This window comes from Balaenoptera ricei, chromosome 3 (assembly GCF_028023285.1).
Source record: "Balaenoptera ricei isolate mBalRic1 chromosome 3, mBalRic1.hap2, whole genome shotgun sequence".
Lineage (NCBI taxonomy): Eukaryota > Metazoa > Chordata > Mammalia > Artiodactyla > Balaenopteridae > Balaenoptera > Balaenoptera ricei.
In genome coordinates this window covers 164925338-164942634 of record NC_082641.1, presented here as the reverse complement: position 1 = coordinate 164942634, position 17297 = coordinate 164925338, and the positions used below count along the sequence as shown (strand labels likewise).

The 17297-nt window shown below is 52.7% G+C and overlaps 1 protein-coding gene across 1 annotated transcript; it reads left to right on the top strand.

Annotated features, from left to right (window-relative positions):
- Nucleotides 1–5070: 5070 nt before the first annotated feature.
- SQSTM1 (sequestosome 1) lies at nt 5071–17291 on the top strand. Its single transcript, XM_059917895.1, has 8 exons — nt 5071–5321; nt 7391–7486; nt 8350–8579; nt 8675–8816; nt 9619–9699; nt 14732–14946; nt 15215–15410; nt 16424–17291. Exons 1-8 carry the CDS (start codon nt 5117–5119, stop codon nt 16579–16581), a joined length of 1323 nt encoding a protein of 440 aa, XP_059773878.1. The 5' UTR covers nt 5071–5116; the 3' UTR covers nt 16582–17291.
- The last annotated feature ends 6 nt before the right edge of the window (nt 17292–17297 follow it).

The following is a 17297-nucleotide window of genomic DNA, read 5'->3' as shown; positions in this document are numbered from 1 at the left end:
GCTGTTGTCCACCTGTCCTGAAGGCCCAGGCACCTCCGCAGGTCTCCGGCCTGGACCCGCCGGGGGCACCAGTTCCCGGCAGGGGTCGCCGCGCGGTTTCCTCACAGCTCCTCTCCCCCACACCTCCTGGCTCCTCCCTTGATTTTTCCAGAACCTTGCGCAGTCAGGCTGGTCCTCTGCTTTGGGGGCCCCGGGCCCTGTGCGCCCGGGGGTAGGTCTCCACCGACGACCGGAGAGGCCGGCGAGGGCCGGGGCTTTCGGATCCCAGTCGTGACCCTCGTCCGAGCCCCGCTACACCCCCCCGCCCCAGGCAGGGGGAGGCAGGTTCTACTTAACTTCGTTAAGTGTCTTAGGGGACCTGCGACCCTGCGGCCTGTCCATACCACTTCTGACCAGCGGATCTGACGCACAGAGCGAGGTGTGCGCTCCCTATCGTGCGGGAAAACCGAAGCCCCTGCCGGCTTTTCAGTCAGGCAAGGACCCCGCCCGGCGCCAGGAGCCCAAGGACACATGTTGCAGGGGAAGGCGCTGGCTGGCGGACGCTGCCGGGGTGGGATCAGCCTTCCCCCAGGCGGCCCGCGGCCCCCTTCTAGGGACCCCCACCTTGGCCCGAGCCCTGGCCGCTTCCGCTCCGGGCAGGCGCGCAGGGCCGGGGTCTCAACAGGAGAGGTCCCTGGCGCCGCCCGTCTGATCTCATGCTTCTTTTTATCTTGGGCGCCGGGCTTTCGGATACGTATTTACAAACGTGGCCCGGCATTGGGCCTCCCTCGGCCTCCCTTTCCCGGTTCAGCTTAGGTGACAGCCGTCTCCACAGTCCCGTGCGCACAGCATGGTAACGTCCAACTCAGCCCGCGCCCCCTCGATGACCCCCGCAGGGCCTGTCGTGTCCCCTCTCCCCCTTCTAGTGTGAGCAGCCCAGCCCAGAAAGGCCGCTCGTGCCCTCCAGCAGCCATGCAGGAGGGCCCCGGGGCTCCCAGGGAGCCCACAACTTGGCATTACCTAACTCTCCAACCATGTCTCCTCCGTAGCTTTGTTTCCCCAGGACCACTGACTGACTGAGCTCCTTTTCTTTCAGAAGCCCCCCCTCTCGCCCCCATGGCCTTTCTGGGCTGGGCTGTGGGCTTTTGCAGGAAGGGCTAAAATGAGGTGATGTCCAGTGCCTGGGGATTTTCCTGAGGGGTTGCTCAGGGAAGGCCCCACTGAGAAGGTGGCATTTAGGGTGGGAGGTTGCCACTGGAAGCAGTGACTGGAGGCAGTGGGGAAAGCCGTCCAGGCAAGGGGAGGAGCCAGGAAAAAGTCATCAGGTGGAATGATTTGACTGGTTAGGAACCAAGGAGAGGGTGTGTGCCTTCCTCCTTAGGGAGAGGAAGAGAATATCAGACAGGTCCTAGGGCAGTGTGTCCTGGAGGCACCATACCCATGACACTGTTCCCCCATGGAGAAACAAACTCAAACCTTGGGCCTGGGGTTGGGGTGGGGAGAGGCTTGATCCCCTGTGATCTTCAATCTAAATGGTGGCCCAGAGCAGCTCAGCCTGTGACCTGTGGTGGCCTTGCCTCTGGCTGCCCCACCAGCTACCTCTAGGTTTGGCTCCATACCCCAAAGAAAATAAACTAAAGGGAACTTCAGGAAACCATTGTCAAGGGATGGGATTGAGACAGGCTGGGACCTGTGACCCTTTGCTGCAGTGCTTGCACCTGGACAAACTTCTTCAGCAACGAAACACAAAGAAACTAAAAGGGACTAAAAAATAACTGCTCACATATGCATTTGGGGCAAATTATGGACAAGATACAAAAAGACCAAAAAAACCCAACTGCCACTTCTGAAGAGCCAGGAGCAAAAACAGGGTGTTGGCAGCAAAAGCAGGGTACTGTACATGCCCCCTACACTCATCACCACCAGAGGGGTGGGCAAACCACCTAAGCCACCCCTCTGGCCCGGTCCCTGGACACGCCCCTACCCTCACCCCGTATAAGAAACAAGCTCACCGTGTCCCCGCCCCCCCCGCCGCCCCCCCCCCCCCCCCCGCCAGAGAGAGAATGAGTAAGGGAAACTGTTATGTGTTTTTGCTACCCCCTGCTGCAGCAGGGGCCCCAATAAAGGCTTGCCTGAATTTCTTGTCTGGCCTCTAGTCAATTTCTATTGCTTGGGGAAGGCCCAGAACCCTGGTGGGTATCAGGATTATTTTTGGAAGGGAGAACTGAGTGGGTGGTTACAACACACCAGAGAGCAATAAAACCAGAAGGCTTGGGCTTCCCTGGTGGCGCAGTGGTTGAGAATCTGCCTGCCAATGCAGGGGACACGGGTTCGAGCCCTGGTCTGGGAAGATCCCACATGCCGCGGAGTGACTAGGCCCGTGAGCCACAATTACTGAGCCTGCGCGTCTGGAGCCTGTGCTCCGCAACAAGAGAGGCCGCAATAGTGAGAGGCCCGCGCACCGCGATGAAGAGTGGCCCCCACTTGCCGCAACTAGAGAAAGCCCTTGCACAGAAACGAAGACCCAACACAGCCATAAATAAATAAATAAAAATTAAAAAAAAAAAAACCAGAAGGCTTTCCAGGCACCCCTGCTCCTCTCATCTTCCAGAACCTTTTGACTCAAGGTTCTTCTGTGCTCCCCACTCTTTCACCTCAATCTTGGCTGTAGTCTCCTGCCTGACACACCCCCTCCCAGCTGACACCCCCAAAGGCAATCAAACAACTAACACACCTAGGGGGCATCACCAGGGAACGGTGACTCAGATTGTCCCACTCCAGTTCCATTTCAAAGGTGAGGAAACTGAGAGGCTGTTCATTTGCCCAACAGTGGCAGGGCTGGTGGATAGTGGGTCTCCTGATTCAGGCACCAAGCTTTCCCGTTGGCGGAGTGTGCATGCTATGTCCTGGAGGGTAGGGAGGGGTGTCAGTGGGCAGGGAGCTCCTTGCAGCCCTGGGAGGGTAAGGAAATCAGACGTGGGAAGGAGGCCGTGGATCATGGGGACAGGGTCTGGTGGCCAGCTCCCTGCCACCCTGGCCTCTACTCGCTCTTTTGGCCCCTGCGTCCTGAAGAGACCCATGCAACAGCTCCTCACCTCGGCTGCCTGATGTCATTGAGATGGGTGGCAGCAAGGGGGCCGGGGATCCCCTGGTTATGACAGTTGGTCATGGGACGCTGACTCACTGCCGGCCAGACCACCTGACCACAAGCACAGGCGGAGAGGGCCCTGCCAGGGAGTTCCCCAGCTGCTGCCTTGTTTACCTCTAGCAGGCCTTGGGGGAGGGCAGGAGGAGGGCGGGGCTCAGCAGTGGGGCATGCTGGGAAGGCCAGAACCTGGGCTCTCCAGGGGTGGGGGGTCTCCCTGCTTCCCAGGGCCCCATTTCCTTCCAACACTTTTCTCCCTGAGCTTTCCATCCCTCCCTGCAAACCCACCACTGTCCCAAACGGAGTCAAAAGGCAAGAAAGCAGATGTGTTCCTAGGGGCGGCCTGTTTAGACAGAGGCTGTGCCTGGAGTCCTTCCTGAAACCTGAGGTTCCCTAGAGCCACAGGGCTTTCCTTGTGCACCCCCCACGCTCTCAGATGGGGATGACGAAGTTCTGGGGTCAGGAAGCTGGGCTCTTGGCCTGGCCTGCCCAGGGCTGAGTGGCTCCCAAGCTGCTGAGTCACACGGGGGTACCTGTGGGCCACTGCAGCCCCCGCCCAGCGGAGGCTGTTCCCTCTTTGTCCCCTGACCCTGTCTGTAGGGCAGCCCGCAGATAGGGTCACTTTCCCAGGCTTACAGCAGGGATGCAGAGAGAAGCCTGAGAGGGGACTGTCCTCTCTACAGGGCTGCTCTGGAGCTCTCTGCGAAGGACAAGCCACACCTGTGGACAGGTCCCTGCTGTGTTTCCACAAGCAAGTCCCCCTTGCACCTGACTAACCAAATCCAACCTACCTTCCTGTGGTCTCCAGGTTTCCCCATCCCTTGAAGTTTTACCTGCTTCCACAAACCCTACCATGAAAAAGCATGAATATGACTCAGTAGGTTTGACTTTCTACTCACAGAACCGTATCTGGGAGGATTCATAGGGTGACATAACCTTCCTGCCTACCTTCTTCTAAGACACCCACCCCCAACAACCCCCTTCCCCCAGGCCATTTGAACAGGTCACTTTTGTCACATAAAGCCAGAGATGTCCAGCGCAGGAAGGAAGTGGGCAACAGAGGCCCAAAGCCTCTGTTTCTGGGTCCCTAGCTGGGGGCTGTTGAGCTAAGTACTGGGCTGCCCATGAGGCCAACAGACCTGAGACCCCTCAGGCCCTTGGGCACCACCGGCTGACTAGTGGGTGTCAGGCACCAGTGGGGAGTCTCTTGGGCTGCAGTGAACACTTGGTGGCCACTGAGGCTCCAGGAAGCCTTAGCAGGTCCTGCAGTCAGGTGGGGATGGGAAGATCCTGTGCTCTTCTGGCACCTCTCAACCCTACCCCCTATCAAACTGGGAGCTCCTCTGGTGCTCAGGCTTCAGTTGGGGGTCTGTCCCTCAACTCAGTAAGGGGCAGTCATGGAGGATGCTGGGGATGTTGGAGTGGGCTGCCACCTGAAAAGCCGATGGCTTCGAATGGGTTCGGCTGCCAAGAGTGGCAAGGTCAGGCCAGCACCTCGCGAGCCAATTTGTTCTAGCTGGCGGTGCCCGCTGAGCGCCTAGGAACTTCCTGGCTTCCGGCCTCTGTTGTCCACCTCCCTCCTGCACTGGCCATCTCCAGGCGGCCTGGGTTCTGCTCTGCTGAGTCACGGCCAGGACCAGACCTGCGAAGGATCTGGGGCGGGACCCTGGCCGGTCCCTTTCCCTAGGTGCAGAGGCGGGCGCCAGACCGAGATGTCGGACTGCGGAGCCGGCCTCTTGGGGTCCCTGATGCATTAGGGGCAATGAGGAAAGGGGGCGGCAATGAGGGGGCCCAGCGGCGAGGAGGCTGTAGTGAGTCTGGGGCTCCCGCAGGGTGGCTCGCGCGCGACGGCCTGGCGGCAAGGGCTGGACCTGGCGCGCTCAGACCCCGCCCCCAGGAAGTGGGGAGGGCGGGGCTCCCAGCGTGCCCTACAAAAGCCGCACGCCGGAGCGGCTACTCAACGGCTCCACTCCTGCTTCCCAACTCGCGGTGATGGCGTCGCTCACCGTGAAGGCCTACCTTCTGGGCAAGGAGGACGCAGCCCGCGAGATCCGTCGCTTCAGCTTCTGTTTTAGCCCGGAGCCCGAAGCGGAAGCCGAGTCCACAGCTGGCTCCCGGCCCTGCGAGCGGCTGCTGAGCCGGGTGGCCGCCCTGTTCCCCGTACTACGGCCCGGCGGCTTCCAGGCTCACTATCGCGGTGAGCGGGCCGGGCGCCCTAAGGCAGCGGCGCGGGGTCGTGACGCAGTCCTGCCCTGCCGGCGGGGTGGCTGCCCCTTCTTTCTCGTCGGGCCTGGTGGCGTCTGCGGGGGTTTGCTCTGGCTGCTCGCTGGGTGGACGGCGGCCCGCGAGGGTCCCTAGTTCGGTTTCGGGTGCCATCCTGGTGACGAGGAGTGGTGACTACAGCCGACCTTTGTAGGGTCAGGCGCTGCCAGGCTCTCCTGGCGGATCTCAGGCCTGGCGGCGTAAGAGACCTCCTCCCCCACCCCCACCCCCACCCCCGCCCGCCATGATGTTGCAGATCTTGGCGAAGGCGCACCGGGGCGTCCTCACCGGCTCGCGAGCAGGCACAGGGTGGTCAGAGGGGCACTCAGGTTACAGTGACATCTTGCTGCTGCCGAGTCTGGGCCTCCTAGTGCCAGGTGGGGGTTGTGATAATAACCCGGAAGAGCCTGGGCCGGCAGACTAGGAGGAAGGGCCGGCTGGGGAGGAGGACTCAGCTGTGCGGCCTGGCCCGCGAGTTCCGGGCCGGCGGCTCGGAGGGGAGATCGGGGGCAGACCACAGAACGCCCAAGACCAGGCGGAGTCCAGACGTTATCCCATTGGCAGTGGATAGAGGAACCAGATGAAAACGTTGTTGAAAAGTGTTGGTGTAGCGACAGAGCCCAGGAGCCAGCTCAGTTTCTAGCTGCGGTGGCAAGACTGGTGGCTGCTGGGGGTGGGGTTGGGGGAGGTTGTTGTGATTGGGACGGAGGCGGGCCTGCCGGTAGGTGGGCCCGTGCTAGGACCTTCCTCAGGCCTGCTGCCATCTTGCCAGGGCCCCAAATTTTAAAATTTATTTATTTTCAGAGTAGATCGTTGTTTACTTATTTATTTTTAAAATTTTTATTGGAGTGTACTTGCTTTACGATATTGTGTTAGTTTCTACTGTACAGCAAAGTAAACCAGTCATACATATACATATATCCCCTCTTTTGGATTTTTTCCACCTTTTCTTAAAATGACAGTCTTATTGAGCTACAGTTCACATACCATAGAATTCATCCATTTAAAGTGTACAGTTTTTAGCATATTTACAGATTTGTGTAGCCGTTATCACAGTCATCTTGGAACCTTTCCATCACCTTATAAAGAAACGCTGCCCTTTAGCTATCCTCCCATCCCCATCATCCCATACCCCAAGCCCTAAACTACCACTAATCTACTTTGTGGATTTCCCTATTCTGAACATTTCATGTAAAAATATGTAGTCTATTGTAACTGGCTTCTTATACTTAGCATAATGATTTCAAGGTTCATCCATGTTGTAGTATGTATCAGTATTTCATTCCTTTTTGGGGCTGGGAAAGGTTCAATTTTATGGACACAGCACGTTTTGTTGAGCTGTGCATTAGTTGATGGACATTTGAGTTGTTTCCACCTTTTGACACAGCCCCTGTTTTCATGGTAGATGTTGCATCTGGTGACCCATAGACCTGAACCAGCCTGCAGATGTATGGTGTGGTTTGTCTTGCATGGTGATGCTTTAAACCATTTGAGCCAACATCTAAAAACTGGAGACTACATATAAATACATAATTTTAGCTTTGTTGGGGGAGGAAGCAGGCAGATGTATTCTACTTTACTCTCCTAAGCCACAAGAGGTCCAAGGCCTTTGGAGGGGCTGGACCCCTGAGGAGCAGGTCACAGATGGGGATCTCCCACAGTTGATGGGGGGCTGGGTCTGGTTGGATGTGGATGGAGACAGCACCTCTTTGACGGGGCAGCTGGCGCAGAGGCAGAGTGCCAGGTGCTACCATTGCTGCGCCTGCACACACGTACTCTGCCTCTCGTGTGCGCCCAGGGCCCAGGTTGGAGTACTTACTCTCCAGGCAGTGGCAGAGTGAATGGGCAGTTTGGCCTCAGCCCTGCTTTCCCCTGGCTCAGACAAGAGGGCTTCAGTTTATAGCCCTGCAAGTGCCCCTTTCGCGCTGGCCTCAGCCCTTTTCAGCAGGTGGTGTCCAACTGAGAAGCCCTGGGTGCTCACTTGCTGTCTTTTAAACAATCTAGATGAGGACGGGGACTTGGTTGCCTTTTCCAGTGACGAGGAACTGAAGATGGCGATGTCATATGTGAAGGATGACATCTTCCGTATTTACATTAAAGGTAAGGGGCAGCCTGAAGCCAGGTGTTCCCTGTTGAGTACAACTGGCTTGAGGTTATGGAGACATTCCCCTAAAGAAGGGGTGAGGAGACTGAAGGCTGTTTAAGACAGGGCCATAGTTATCGCTGTGCTTGGCCTGAAAAAGGAGTACATGCCCACCACAGGGGGTGAGGTCGGAGGGTCTCTGGGTTCACATTAAAAAAAAAAGATAAATTTAATAAATTAAAAAAAAAATTTATTAAATTTATTTATTTTTAATTTTGGCTGCATTGGGTCTTCGTTGCTGTGCGCAGGCTTTCTCTAGTTGCAGCGAGGGGGGGCTACTCTTCGTTGCGGTGCGGTGGCTTCTCTTGTTGCAGAGCACTGGCTCTAGACACGTGGGCTTCAGTAGTTGTGGCTCGCGGGCTCTAGAGTGCAGGCTCAGTAGTTGTGGCTCACGGGCTTAGTTGCTCCGTGGCATGTGGGATCTTCCCGGACCAGGGCTTGAACCCGTGTCCCCTGCATTGGCAAGCGGATTCTTAACCACTGCGCCACCAGGGAAGTCCCTGGGTTCACTCTTGATTGTGCCCACGAGCTGAGGGTTTATTTTAGTGCGGGGCAAGGCCAAAGCCATGCAGACACAACTCTCTGTTGCTCTGCTCTTGCCTGGGCCACTCGTCCCCAGGTCACAGGCACAGGGACTGTGAACCTCCTAGCAGGCTCTGAGGTTGCGTTGTTGTTGTCACTTGAGTAAGTGAATTCACGTGGATTCGGTGTCTGAAGGGTGGCGTGAGGGACCTGCTGACTGTGATGGCCCCATAGTGGTGACAAGCAGGAGTCTAACGTGGCTCACAAAGAGTGTCATGGCTTTCTGCCCTGCCTGCAGAGAAGAAGGAGTGCCGGCGGGACCACCGACCCCCGTGTGCTCAGGAGGTGCCCCGAAACATGGTGCACCCCAACGTTATCTGTGATGGTTGCAATGGGCCAGTGGTGGGGACCCGCTACAAGTGCAGCGTCTGCCCTGACTACGACCTGTGCTCCGTCTGCGAGGGAAAGGGCATGCACAGGGAGCACAGCAAGCTTGCCTTCCCCAGCCCCTTCGGGCACCCTTCTGAGGTGAGTGGGGCCTCCCTGTGGGCTCGGGGTGGGTGCAGGGTGGCAGGAGCCCCCTGACCTGGCACCACCCTGCCCCTCTGTCTACCCCTCCCCAGGGCTTCTCTCACAGCCGCTGGCTCCGGAAGCTGAAACATGGGCACTTTGGGTGGCCTGGCTGGGAGATGGGCCCACCGGGGAACTGGAGCCCACGTCCTCCTCGAGTGGGGGATGCCCACCCTGGCCCTGCTGCAGAATCAGGTGAGGCTTGTGTCTGCTGGCCTCTGAAGGGCGAGATGTGAGGGCTGGCAGAGCTGGAGGGCCTTCCCTGTGTCCTGAAATCCTATGTGCCTATGGCTGGGCTGGGACTTCATGGCCATTCCTGGCATTTAATCCTCACAAAACCCAGCAAAGTGTGGAGCATTATCCCCATTGTACAGGTGGGAAAACTGAGGCACCTAAGTGCCCAAGGCCACTAATGCACCTGCCCTTGCCCACCTCCTCATGCTGCTTTCTGAGGTGGTCCTCACGTACAGACGGGAGGCCCCCTCCAGCACCTGCATCTCCGCAGTGTACTCCTTTCTCTTTTATGCTAGCTGTCAGGAAAGTCAGAGCCAAATTTGCACGAGTCTTTTAAAACACAGTCCCCAAGTTAAAAACTTACATATAGCTTGCATTCTGAACTTTTGGATTCTGGTTTTATTCTGATTTTATTAATCTTACTGTGTACTTTGATTCACTTCATCTTTAGGGACAAAGATGGGGATGTTTGATTCGAGTAAATAATATTTTATACTGTATGTACTGAGCCCCCTGCGGAGTACCTACGCACCAGGAACACAGATGAAGGGGGAGCAGAAGGGGAAGTGGTTTGAAGGACGAAGGGGCCCAGGAGGTGGCCTAGAGAGGGAGGAAGAGAGGGAAGCACTGGAGTGTAGGCTGCTGGGACAAGGCCCCGGGGGCAGGGCTCCTGGGATGAAGGTGACAGGACTGCGACAGGTATCAGTCATTGAGAGACATGCTTTGCATTGTGTATCTTTGTTTTTGTTTTTTAAAATCAAAGCTTCTGGTCCATCGGAGGATCCCAGTGTGAATTTCCTCAAGAATGTAGGGGAGAGTGTGGCAGCTGCCCTCAGCCCTCTGGGTAAGTGGTTGCCTTGTCCGTCCTTTGATATCAGCAGAGCATTTTGGTAACCAGTGTGTAGGTGGCTGTTTTGTGGCTTTCGCTTGGGATACTGCAGAGGAGCGGCAGCTGATGTGTCCTTGAGACCAGTAAGGATTTGTTGCCACATATCAAACTTTGCCAAGTGCTGCACCACAGGCCACTTGAAGTTGCATTCCCTGACAGATTCTTGAGCTTTCCACACGGAGTGTGGAACCAGCCAACGTTTGGTTGGGGTAATCCCACTAGGGAGGGTGACCAGGCTTAGTTGCAGGGCTGGCCTCTCATCTTCTGCCTGTTTGTCCTTTGGGAGAAGACCAGTCTGTATTTCTCCTAATATGAGTCTTGGGGTTTCTTCAAGGACTTCGGTGAGTAGTTAGTTGAGATGCCATATTGCCTTTCCTCCCTTTTTGCAACCCCCAACCTTTCCTGGCACTTCCTGAGTGCTGGGCTTGTGCCGGTGCCAGAGAGAAAGGAGTAAGGGAGGAAGGTTCTCTGTGTGCTGCCAGGTTCCCAGTGCGCAGGCCCAGGGTGGGTGTCTGGGTGGATGAGCCTCCGTAGTGTGCCCGGCCTGAGGCCAAAAGCTCCAAGAATTTAGAAAGCACTTGCTGTGTTTTGGCAGCGAGAATCAGCTAGTGAAGGTGATTATGATGATCTTGGACTAGAAGAGAGCTCATCTTTGTGACTGCAGTGGCAGGAAGTGCCCACCTGGTCTGTCCAAAAGTTGTGTCCATGTCTGAAAGAATGCTGTAGGAGGGTGCCCAACCCCACCCGCCATCCACCCTGTGGCTCACAGAGCATGACTGCCATTGCTTCCGAACTGAGACCATTTCTGTTCACACTCATTGAAGTAGCTTTGAAGCAGCAGTGACATCTCGGTATTGCTGCTACATGAAATAGCTCAATTCACACATGGTTTCTGTACTGGAGTTAAAGGTTCTTGAGAGAGTGAGGAAAAAGAATTGCTATATTTAATGCCTTCTAAGGAGGGTAACAGTGGAGTAGTGATGAAATAATTGGGAGATAGGTTATCCCTAAACCCTGCCACTCACTTAAGACATAGTGAAAGACATAGTAGAATTTTAAGAAATTCCAACGAATGGGTTGCTACTTAGGGGCCATGGGAAGTTTTTCTCTGGAAGATAATAAGTGGACAGTGGTTCTGGCTGAGCATCAGAATCACCAACAAAGGGTTGGGGTTTTTTTTTTGGTTTTTTGGTATGTAATTTGGAGTATGGAAACTATTAAAACTAATTATTCTGAAGAACAAAATTTTTCACTAAAAGAATGAATGAGACGACCTGAAAGTCACAATACCAAGTCTAGATTCAGGCAGGGGACTTTAAAAGGGTGCGGAGTCCCAGGTTCCTTGATTCGGTAAGTGGGTCTTGGGTAGGGCCTGGGGTCTGTGTGTTCCGAAGGCTTCCCAGGAGACTCTGCGTCACGCTTGCTCTCCATCCCGAGACCCATCTGAGCTTGTGAAGTGTTTCAGAACTTGACCTGGATTCCCCACTCAGGACACAAGTGCTCAGAGGTCTTTTGGGATAAGGATTAAGGCCTTTTCAGATCTTTTGAAGTGGATGGAGTTGGTTTCTACTAACTAGGGAGGAGCCTGGAACCCTACAAAACAAGAAAAGTTTCAGTAAAATATGCTTTTGCGTAATTTTCATTGACAAGAGCCATTCGAGGAATGGGTTAAACTCTGTTGTTGGAGTTACGGGTATTTTCCTTTCTTATGAGGAACTAACAGGATGACTTAGTCTGCTAACTGCCTACAAGGGACCATTTGTTCCCAGAGCATGGGCCCAGAGGGGACGTAACCACTAACACCTCCCAGAGGGCAATGTGTGCAGAGAGTCGGTGGCTTTAAAGTGCAAACCTGAGGCCTTTTTTTGGTAGGTGCTGTGAGAGCCAGCTGAGCGACACCATGAGGCCCAGGGTGGAGGTCGCAGTCACCGACACCTAGGATGGAAGATAGCAGGGCCCTTCCTCGTCGTGGGGTCTTCCATAAATGCCCCCACACAGAGGCTTTGGGGACAGCATGGCAGAGACTGGTACAGTCTTGTAAGCCCTGAAGTCTTAGATTATCATTAAGTTGGAGAAACCCTAGTTCAAAAATTTCAATGATCCATTTACAGAAGCGTCACATCATTCACCCATTTAGAAAAGTGAGAAAGTATATGGGTATTCATTGTACTGTTCTTCCAGCTTTTCTGACTGCTTGAACCTTTCCTAATGAAAAGCTGTGGGGGAAATGGAAGAAGAAGAACAATTTAAATTTTGCAGATGGGGCACCAGTAGCTAAGTAAGCCTGCTTTCATCTCTGCTTGCTCCTCAAACTCCACTAAAATAATAGTGAAGGGATTAAACAAAAATATATAAAGCATCATGGATAAAGAACAAGAGAAAAAAGTAATAGAGAACAAGATAAAATGAAGTTATCAAACTTTGGAAGATGGGAAGTGGATGGAGGACAGTAACCAACAGAGTGGAGGCATCAGAAACGTATGTGCCTGCACAGGGATGCCACTGAGAAGCAAGACCGGCTGTGCAGGGACCAGAGAAGGCCGGGGAACAAGGGGAGGGGTTGAAGACGCCTATTAAGGATCATGTAGAGACTTCAAAGTCCCAGTCAGCCAGATGCTGGCCCTTGCCAACCCTTGCAGGAGACCTGGTGTTTAATTTAATTGCTGGAGCACTTGACCCAGGGAAGCTTCAGAGGTGGGGACACTAGGGACACAGGGCAGGGCATCGTGAATGAGAGTGAGTCCAGCAGAAGCTGGGGACTCCCTGCTCAGGAGAGGCTGAATGCACCAGAGGAGCATCTGACAGCTCTGCCATCTAGGATCCCAGTGCCTGGCTGGGCACCCCGTCACCCTGCAGTTGGAAAATACTGACGGCCCTGGCCCCATGGAGAGTGCTTCCCATCATCTTTTCCTTAGTGCCTCGTTAGGATCAGACAGCTGTGGATCACCAACAGTTTGGGGAAAACCTCCATGCACGGGAAAGAAGGAACTTGAGGAAGGACTTAATAGGGAAGAGAATGTTAACATCCTCAGTGAGATACACAAAAGTATTTGTATCCATGAAAAACAGGATACCATAAAAATGATAACATAAAGGAACAGAATAAGAATGTTCTTGGAAATTTAAAAAAAAAAAAGAAAAAAGACAACTTCAAAAGAAGTCTCAGATTTTAAGATCATCTCAAGGAAATATTCTAGAAGTAAAACAGAGGCAGAAGGAGAGAAAAGATGGGATAATTTGAGGATTAATCCTGGAGGTCCAATATAGGATGAAGGAATTCCAGAAAGAGAACAGAGTAAACTGTAGGGAGGAAATGAACAAAGAATACAAGACAGTCTCTTGGCACTAAGGACATTAACCTCTGGATTGAAAGGGACCCCAAATGCCTTGGACAATGACTAAGAAAAGGACCCCATACCAAAGCTTATTGTCAAGTGTCAGAACCCTTGGGATAAAGAGAGACTCTGGAAACTCCAGGTTGCTATAAAAGCTTGGGAATTCAAGGAGCACAGCAAGAGCTGGAAGACAAGTGACTTCAAAAGGCTCATCTAAAATGGTTTTTCAACCTCGAATTCTGTACCCAACTAAAATGATCGTGTGGGAGCAGAACAAAGTTGTCAGGAATGCAAGGGTCTTAATCATCTTACCTGGGCTTGAACTCCCTCCCTCTGGCCAAAATGAAGAAATAAGCCCAGAATGAAGAAAGAGGTGCTTGAAAATGGTACCCAACACATGAAAGAGTGACAAGAGGAGTTGCCAGGATGGAAGGAAAGGTGTAGCTGTGCCTCTGGCCCGGAGAGCTGCCTGTCCAGGCTGGAGCTGGAAGCTCCATGCCCGCCAGGGGTGGTCTCCAGGGAAAAAAACAGAACGGATGCGGTATCTGATACACTTAACCTGTGTAGAAAACAGTATAGAGAAGCTGTGGGAGAATATGGGGAAAGTTAGCAAATGAAAAGGAGGACATCGTTACTGCTACAGAAACAGAAAGACTCTATGAGTAAATAAGGCCAGTACTTAGCCCAGCAAAGAACAATATTTATATAGTGGCACTAATGTAAACACTGAATGCTGTTTTTACCAAAACTTGAGTTTTTGAAAGGATAGGGGAAGGGGTGGTAAAGTGTTGATCTTCCAGAGTAAACTTGAGCAGTCAAGAAAGAAAGAGCATTTGTGGCTTGAAAGCTGTCTCTGGGGAGTGGGCCAGGCTGTGTGGTGGGGGACTGGGAATCTTCTATAGAAGACTATAGTCTTTTTTTTTTTTTTTTAATTTTATTGAAGTATAGTTGAATTACAATGTTGTGCTAATTTCTGTTGTACAGCAAAGTGATTCAGTTTTATATATATATATATATATATATATATATATATATATACACACACACACACACACACACACATATACATACACACACATCCTTTTTCATATTCTTTTCCATTATGGTTTATCACAGGATATTGAATATGGTTCCATGTGTTATACAGTAGGACCTTGTTGTTTATCCATTCTACAGCCTTTTAAAATTGTTTGACTCTAAGCTATGGGCATGCCCTTTGAGAAATTAAAAATACATAGCCCCCGTGATTGTGCCCTCCCTTCCCCTCAGTGAGCATGTGCCCCAGAGTATGAGAGACTGGAGGTAGACACGCCAGCCAGTGCTTGCAGCCTAATGGGCCTTGCACAGAGCTTGCACCGGCTGTCTGCCTGCCTAAACAAAATTCGCGTGTTCAGTGTGCATGTTTTCACATCACTAGGCCCCTGCACGCAAGTGCGATGCTTTATGTGGTCCTCACCACTGTGGCACAGGTGGTACTGGCCACATGTGGTATTTGGCTCTCACGCTGTTCCAAGGGCCTGGCCCTGCCTGCTGTGCAGCCACTGTTCTACATGGTTAGGGGAAAACAAGGTCTGTTTATGGACTGTCTGGCTCTGAAGCTCACCTGGGATGCTAGCTATTAATCAAGTTTTTGTTTTCTCCTTGGCTTCCAGGCATTGAAGTTGACATTGACGTGGAACATGGAGGAAAGAGAAGCCGCCTGACACCCACCTCCCCAGGCAGCTCCAGCCTAGAGGAGAAGTGTAGCTCTCAGCCAAGCAGCTGCTGCTCCAACCCCAGCAAGCCGGACGGGGACGTGGAGGGCATGGCGCAGTCTCTGGTGGAGCAAGTGAACAAGATCACCCTGGAGTCAGGTGGTCAGCCTGAGGCAAGCACCCTCCCACGCCATCCCCAGGTTGTGGCCGCCCAGAGCTTCTCCCAGCACCCCAAGCACAGCCCTTCCCTGGCACTCACACAGCCAGAGGGACCCATTTCTGTTGCAGGGTGTCGGCGGCATTTAAGTTGTTCTGTGAACCCTCCGCTAGAACTTTGTGAAGCAAAAGCCTCTTGCCAGTCCTCCATGCCCTGACTCTCCCAGGCTGTGGTCAGGTGGCCTGTTGTCCTTGTCCTTGTGCTCATGGGGGGTTTTGTTCCAGGAACAGATGGAGTCTGATAACTGTTCAGGAGGAGATGATGACTGGACTCATTTGTCTTCAAAAGAGGTGGACCCGTCTACAGGTGAACTCCAGTCTTTACAGATGCCTGAATCTGAAGGGCCAAGCTCTCTGGACCCTTCCCAGGAAGGACCCACAGGGCTGAAGGAAGCTGCATTGTACCCACATCTGCCACCAGGCAAGAGATTTCAAGTATTTTGTATTTCTATCTTTTCCATTCAGAGCATCCTATCAATTGCTTTTAGCAACACAGAAAGACATTATGTTCTGTACTGCATGGCTTGTCTGTTGACGTAAGAGAAAATTGGGAGTTGGTTTTGTCCTCTGTGTCTATACTGAGCCTTAGTAAGCTCAGCTTTCTAAAACTTAACATCCAGACCCAGAATTACGAAGGCAGATGTGATGTGGTGGCGGCGCTGGCTTTGGCACTGCCATGCAGTACTAAAACTGGACTCGGGGTCCATCTTCACTGTTTCCTCATGGAAAGTGCTGACCTTGGATCAGGGGTCATAGCCAAGGCTCCAGCAGGAGCCAGGCAGGAAGCCACCGTGTTAAGTAGGTGGTGTGGAAGCAGTAGGGCTGGGTGGAGAGTGTGCCAGCCTGAAGAACTCACACTGAATAAAAGAGGCCACTCACACCCTGCTCTGGTTCGTCACTGTCACACGGCAATGACTTTTAAAACAATATTCAAGTGGAAACCCATTCTATGGGCCAAATTTAGCCCTTGGGCTACCGGTATTTATCTTCTCTGCCTTAAAGCAGGGAGTGGCAAACTATGCCCTATGGGCCAAGAATGATTTTTTCCTTTTATAATGGTTGGAAAAAAGTCAAGATGGGAAAATTAGATGAAATTCAAATTTGTGTTCATAAATGTAAGTTTTACTGGAACACAGCCATGATCATTTGTTTACATTTTGTTGGGCTGCTTTTATGCTTGTAACAGCAGAGTTGAGTAGTTGTGACAGGGACGAATAGCCTGCAAAGCAGCTTAAAATATTTATTCTCTGACCTTTTATAGAAAAAGGTTGCCAGTTCCTGCCTTGGAGGGTCCCTGTGAGGGTTAAGCCCTTGTAAAGGGGCCGGGCCCTGCAGGCCCTGGGTACTTGCTGGCTGGACAGGATGCTGCCACATACAGGTCACATTTGGGGCCCAGTGACTCTTTCTCATGGCTGTCATTACTCTCTCTGGCAGAAGCTGACCCCCGGCTGATTGAGTCCCTCTCCCAGATGCTATCCATGGGGTTCTCTGATGAAGGCGGCTGGCTCACCAGGCTCCTACAGACCAAGGATTATGACATCGGGGCTGCCCTGGACACCATCCAGTATTCAAAACACCCACCACCGTTGTGACAACGTCTGCTCACCCATTCTGTGTCCCCTTTCTTCTCTCATAGTTGTGTTGAGCTAGTATAGAACCCCAGTGCCTCTGTAAGGGCCAGTTTCTCTGCATTCTTCTTCCAGAATCTGGGGGGTGGGGACGCACAAAGCCATTTAGGGCAGTAGAACAAGTGACACGAGGGGGTAGTTCCAACCAGCTTCCTGTGGGCGCCTGGCTCCTTGCAGCCGGGGGTGCCCCCCCTGGGGCAGAGCGAGAGACTCCTTGCTGGGGAGGACGCGGAGGCCACACCGCATCATATTCTCGCTCTCCCCCTGCAGGATTACACCAGCAGTCCAGAATAGATCTTGCCTAATGGCCTTCTGCTTTTTTGCTTTTTTTAAAACGACTATAGTACACTGATACGCAATTGATTTTCTGCTAGAAATCTGATATACTCTGAATTTGGCTAGAGTATAGCCAACATTCTGCTGGGGCGGAGGAGGCTGTCCTGTAGTGATTACTAGAGGGTAGGACAGCTTAGGACTTTGGCTAAACATCTGGGAATAAAGAAGGGCTGACAGGGGAACTGATGTTGTTCACTGAGTACTGCCTGTTTCACAACTACTGTAATTCTCTCATTTCCCAATGTGTCAACTGCTTTTAAAGTAAGAAAATCGCTTTGTAGCCATTCTGTTATATTTGTAAACAATCTTAATTAAATGGTATAAGCACTTTAATCAGAGATGGT

Coding starts and splice junctions, on each gene's coding strand:
- SQSTM1 (XM_059917895.1), top strand. CDS start 5,117: ATGGCGTCGCTCACCGTGAAGGCCTACCTTCTGGGCAAGGAGGACGCA. Junction 9,700..14,731: donor AGCTGCCCTCAGCCCTCTGG/GTAAGTGGTTGC, acceptor CTTGGCTTCCAG/GCATTGAAGTTGACATTGAC. Junction 15,411..16,423: donor GTACCCACATCTGCCACCAG/GCAAGAGATTTC, acceptor TCTCTCTGGCAG/AAGCTGACCCCCGGCTGATT.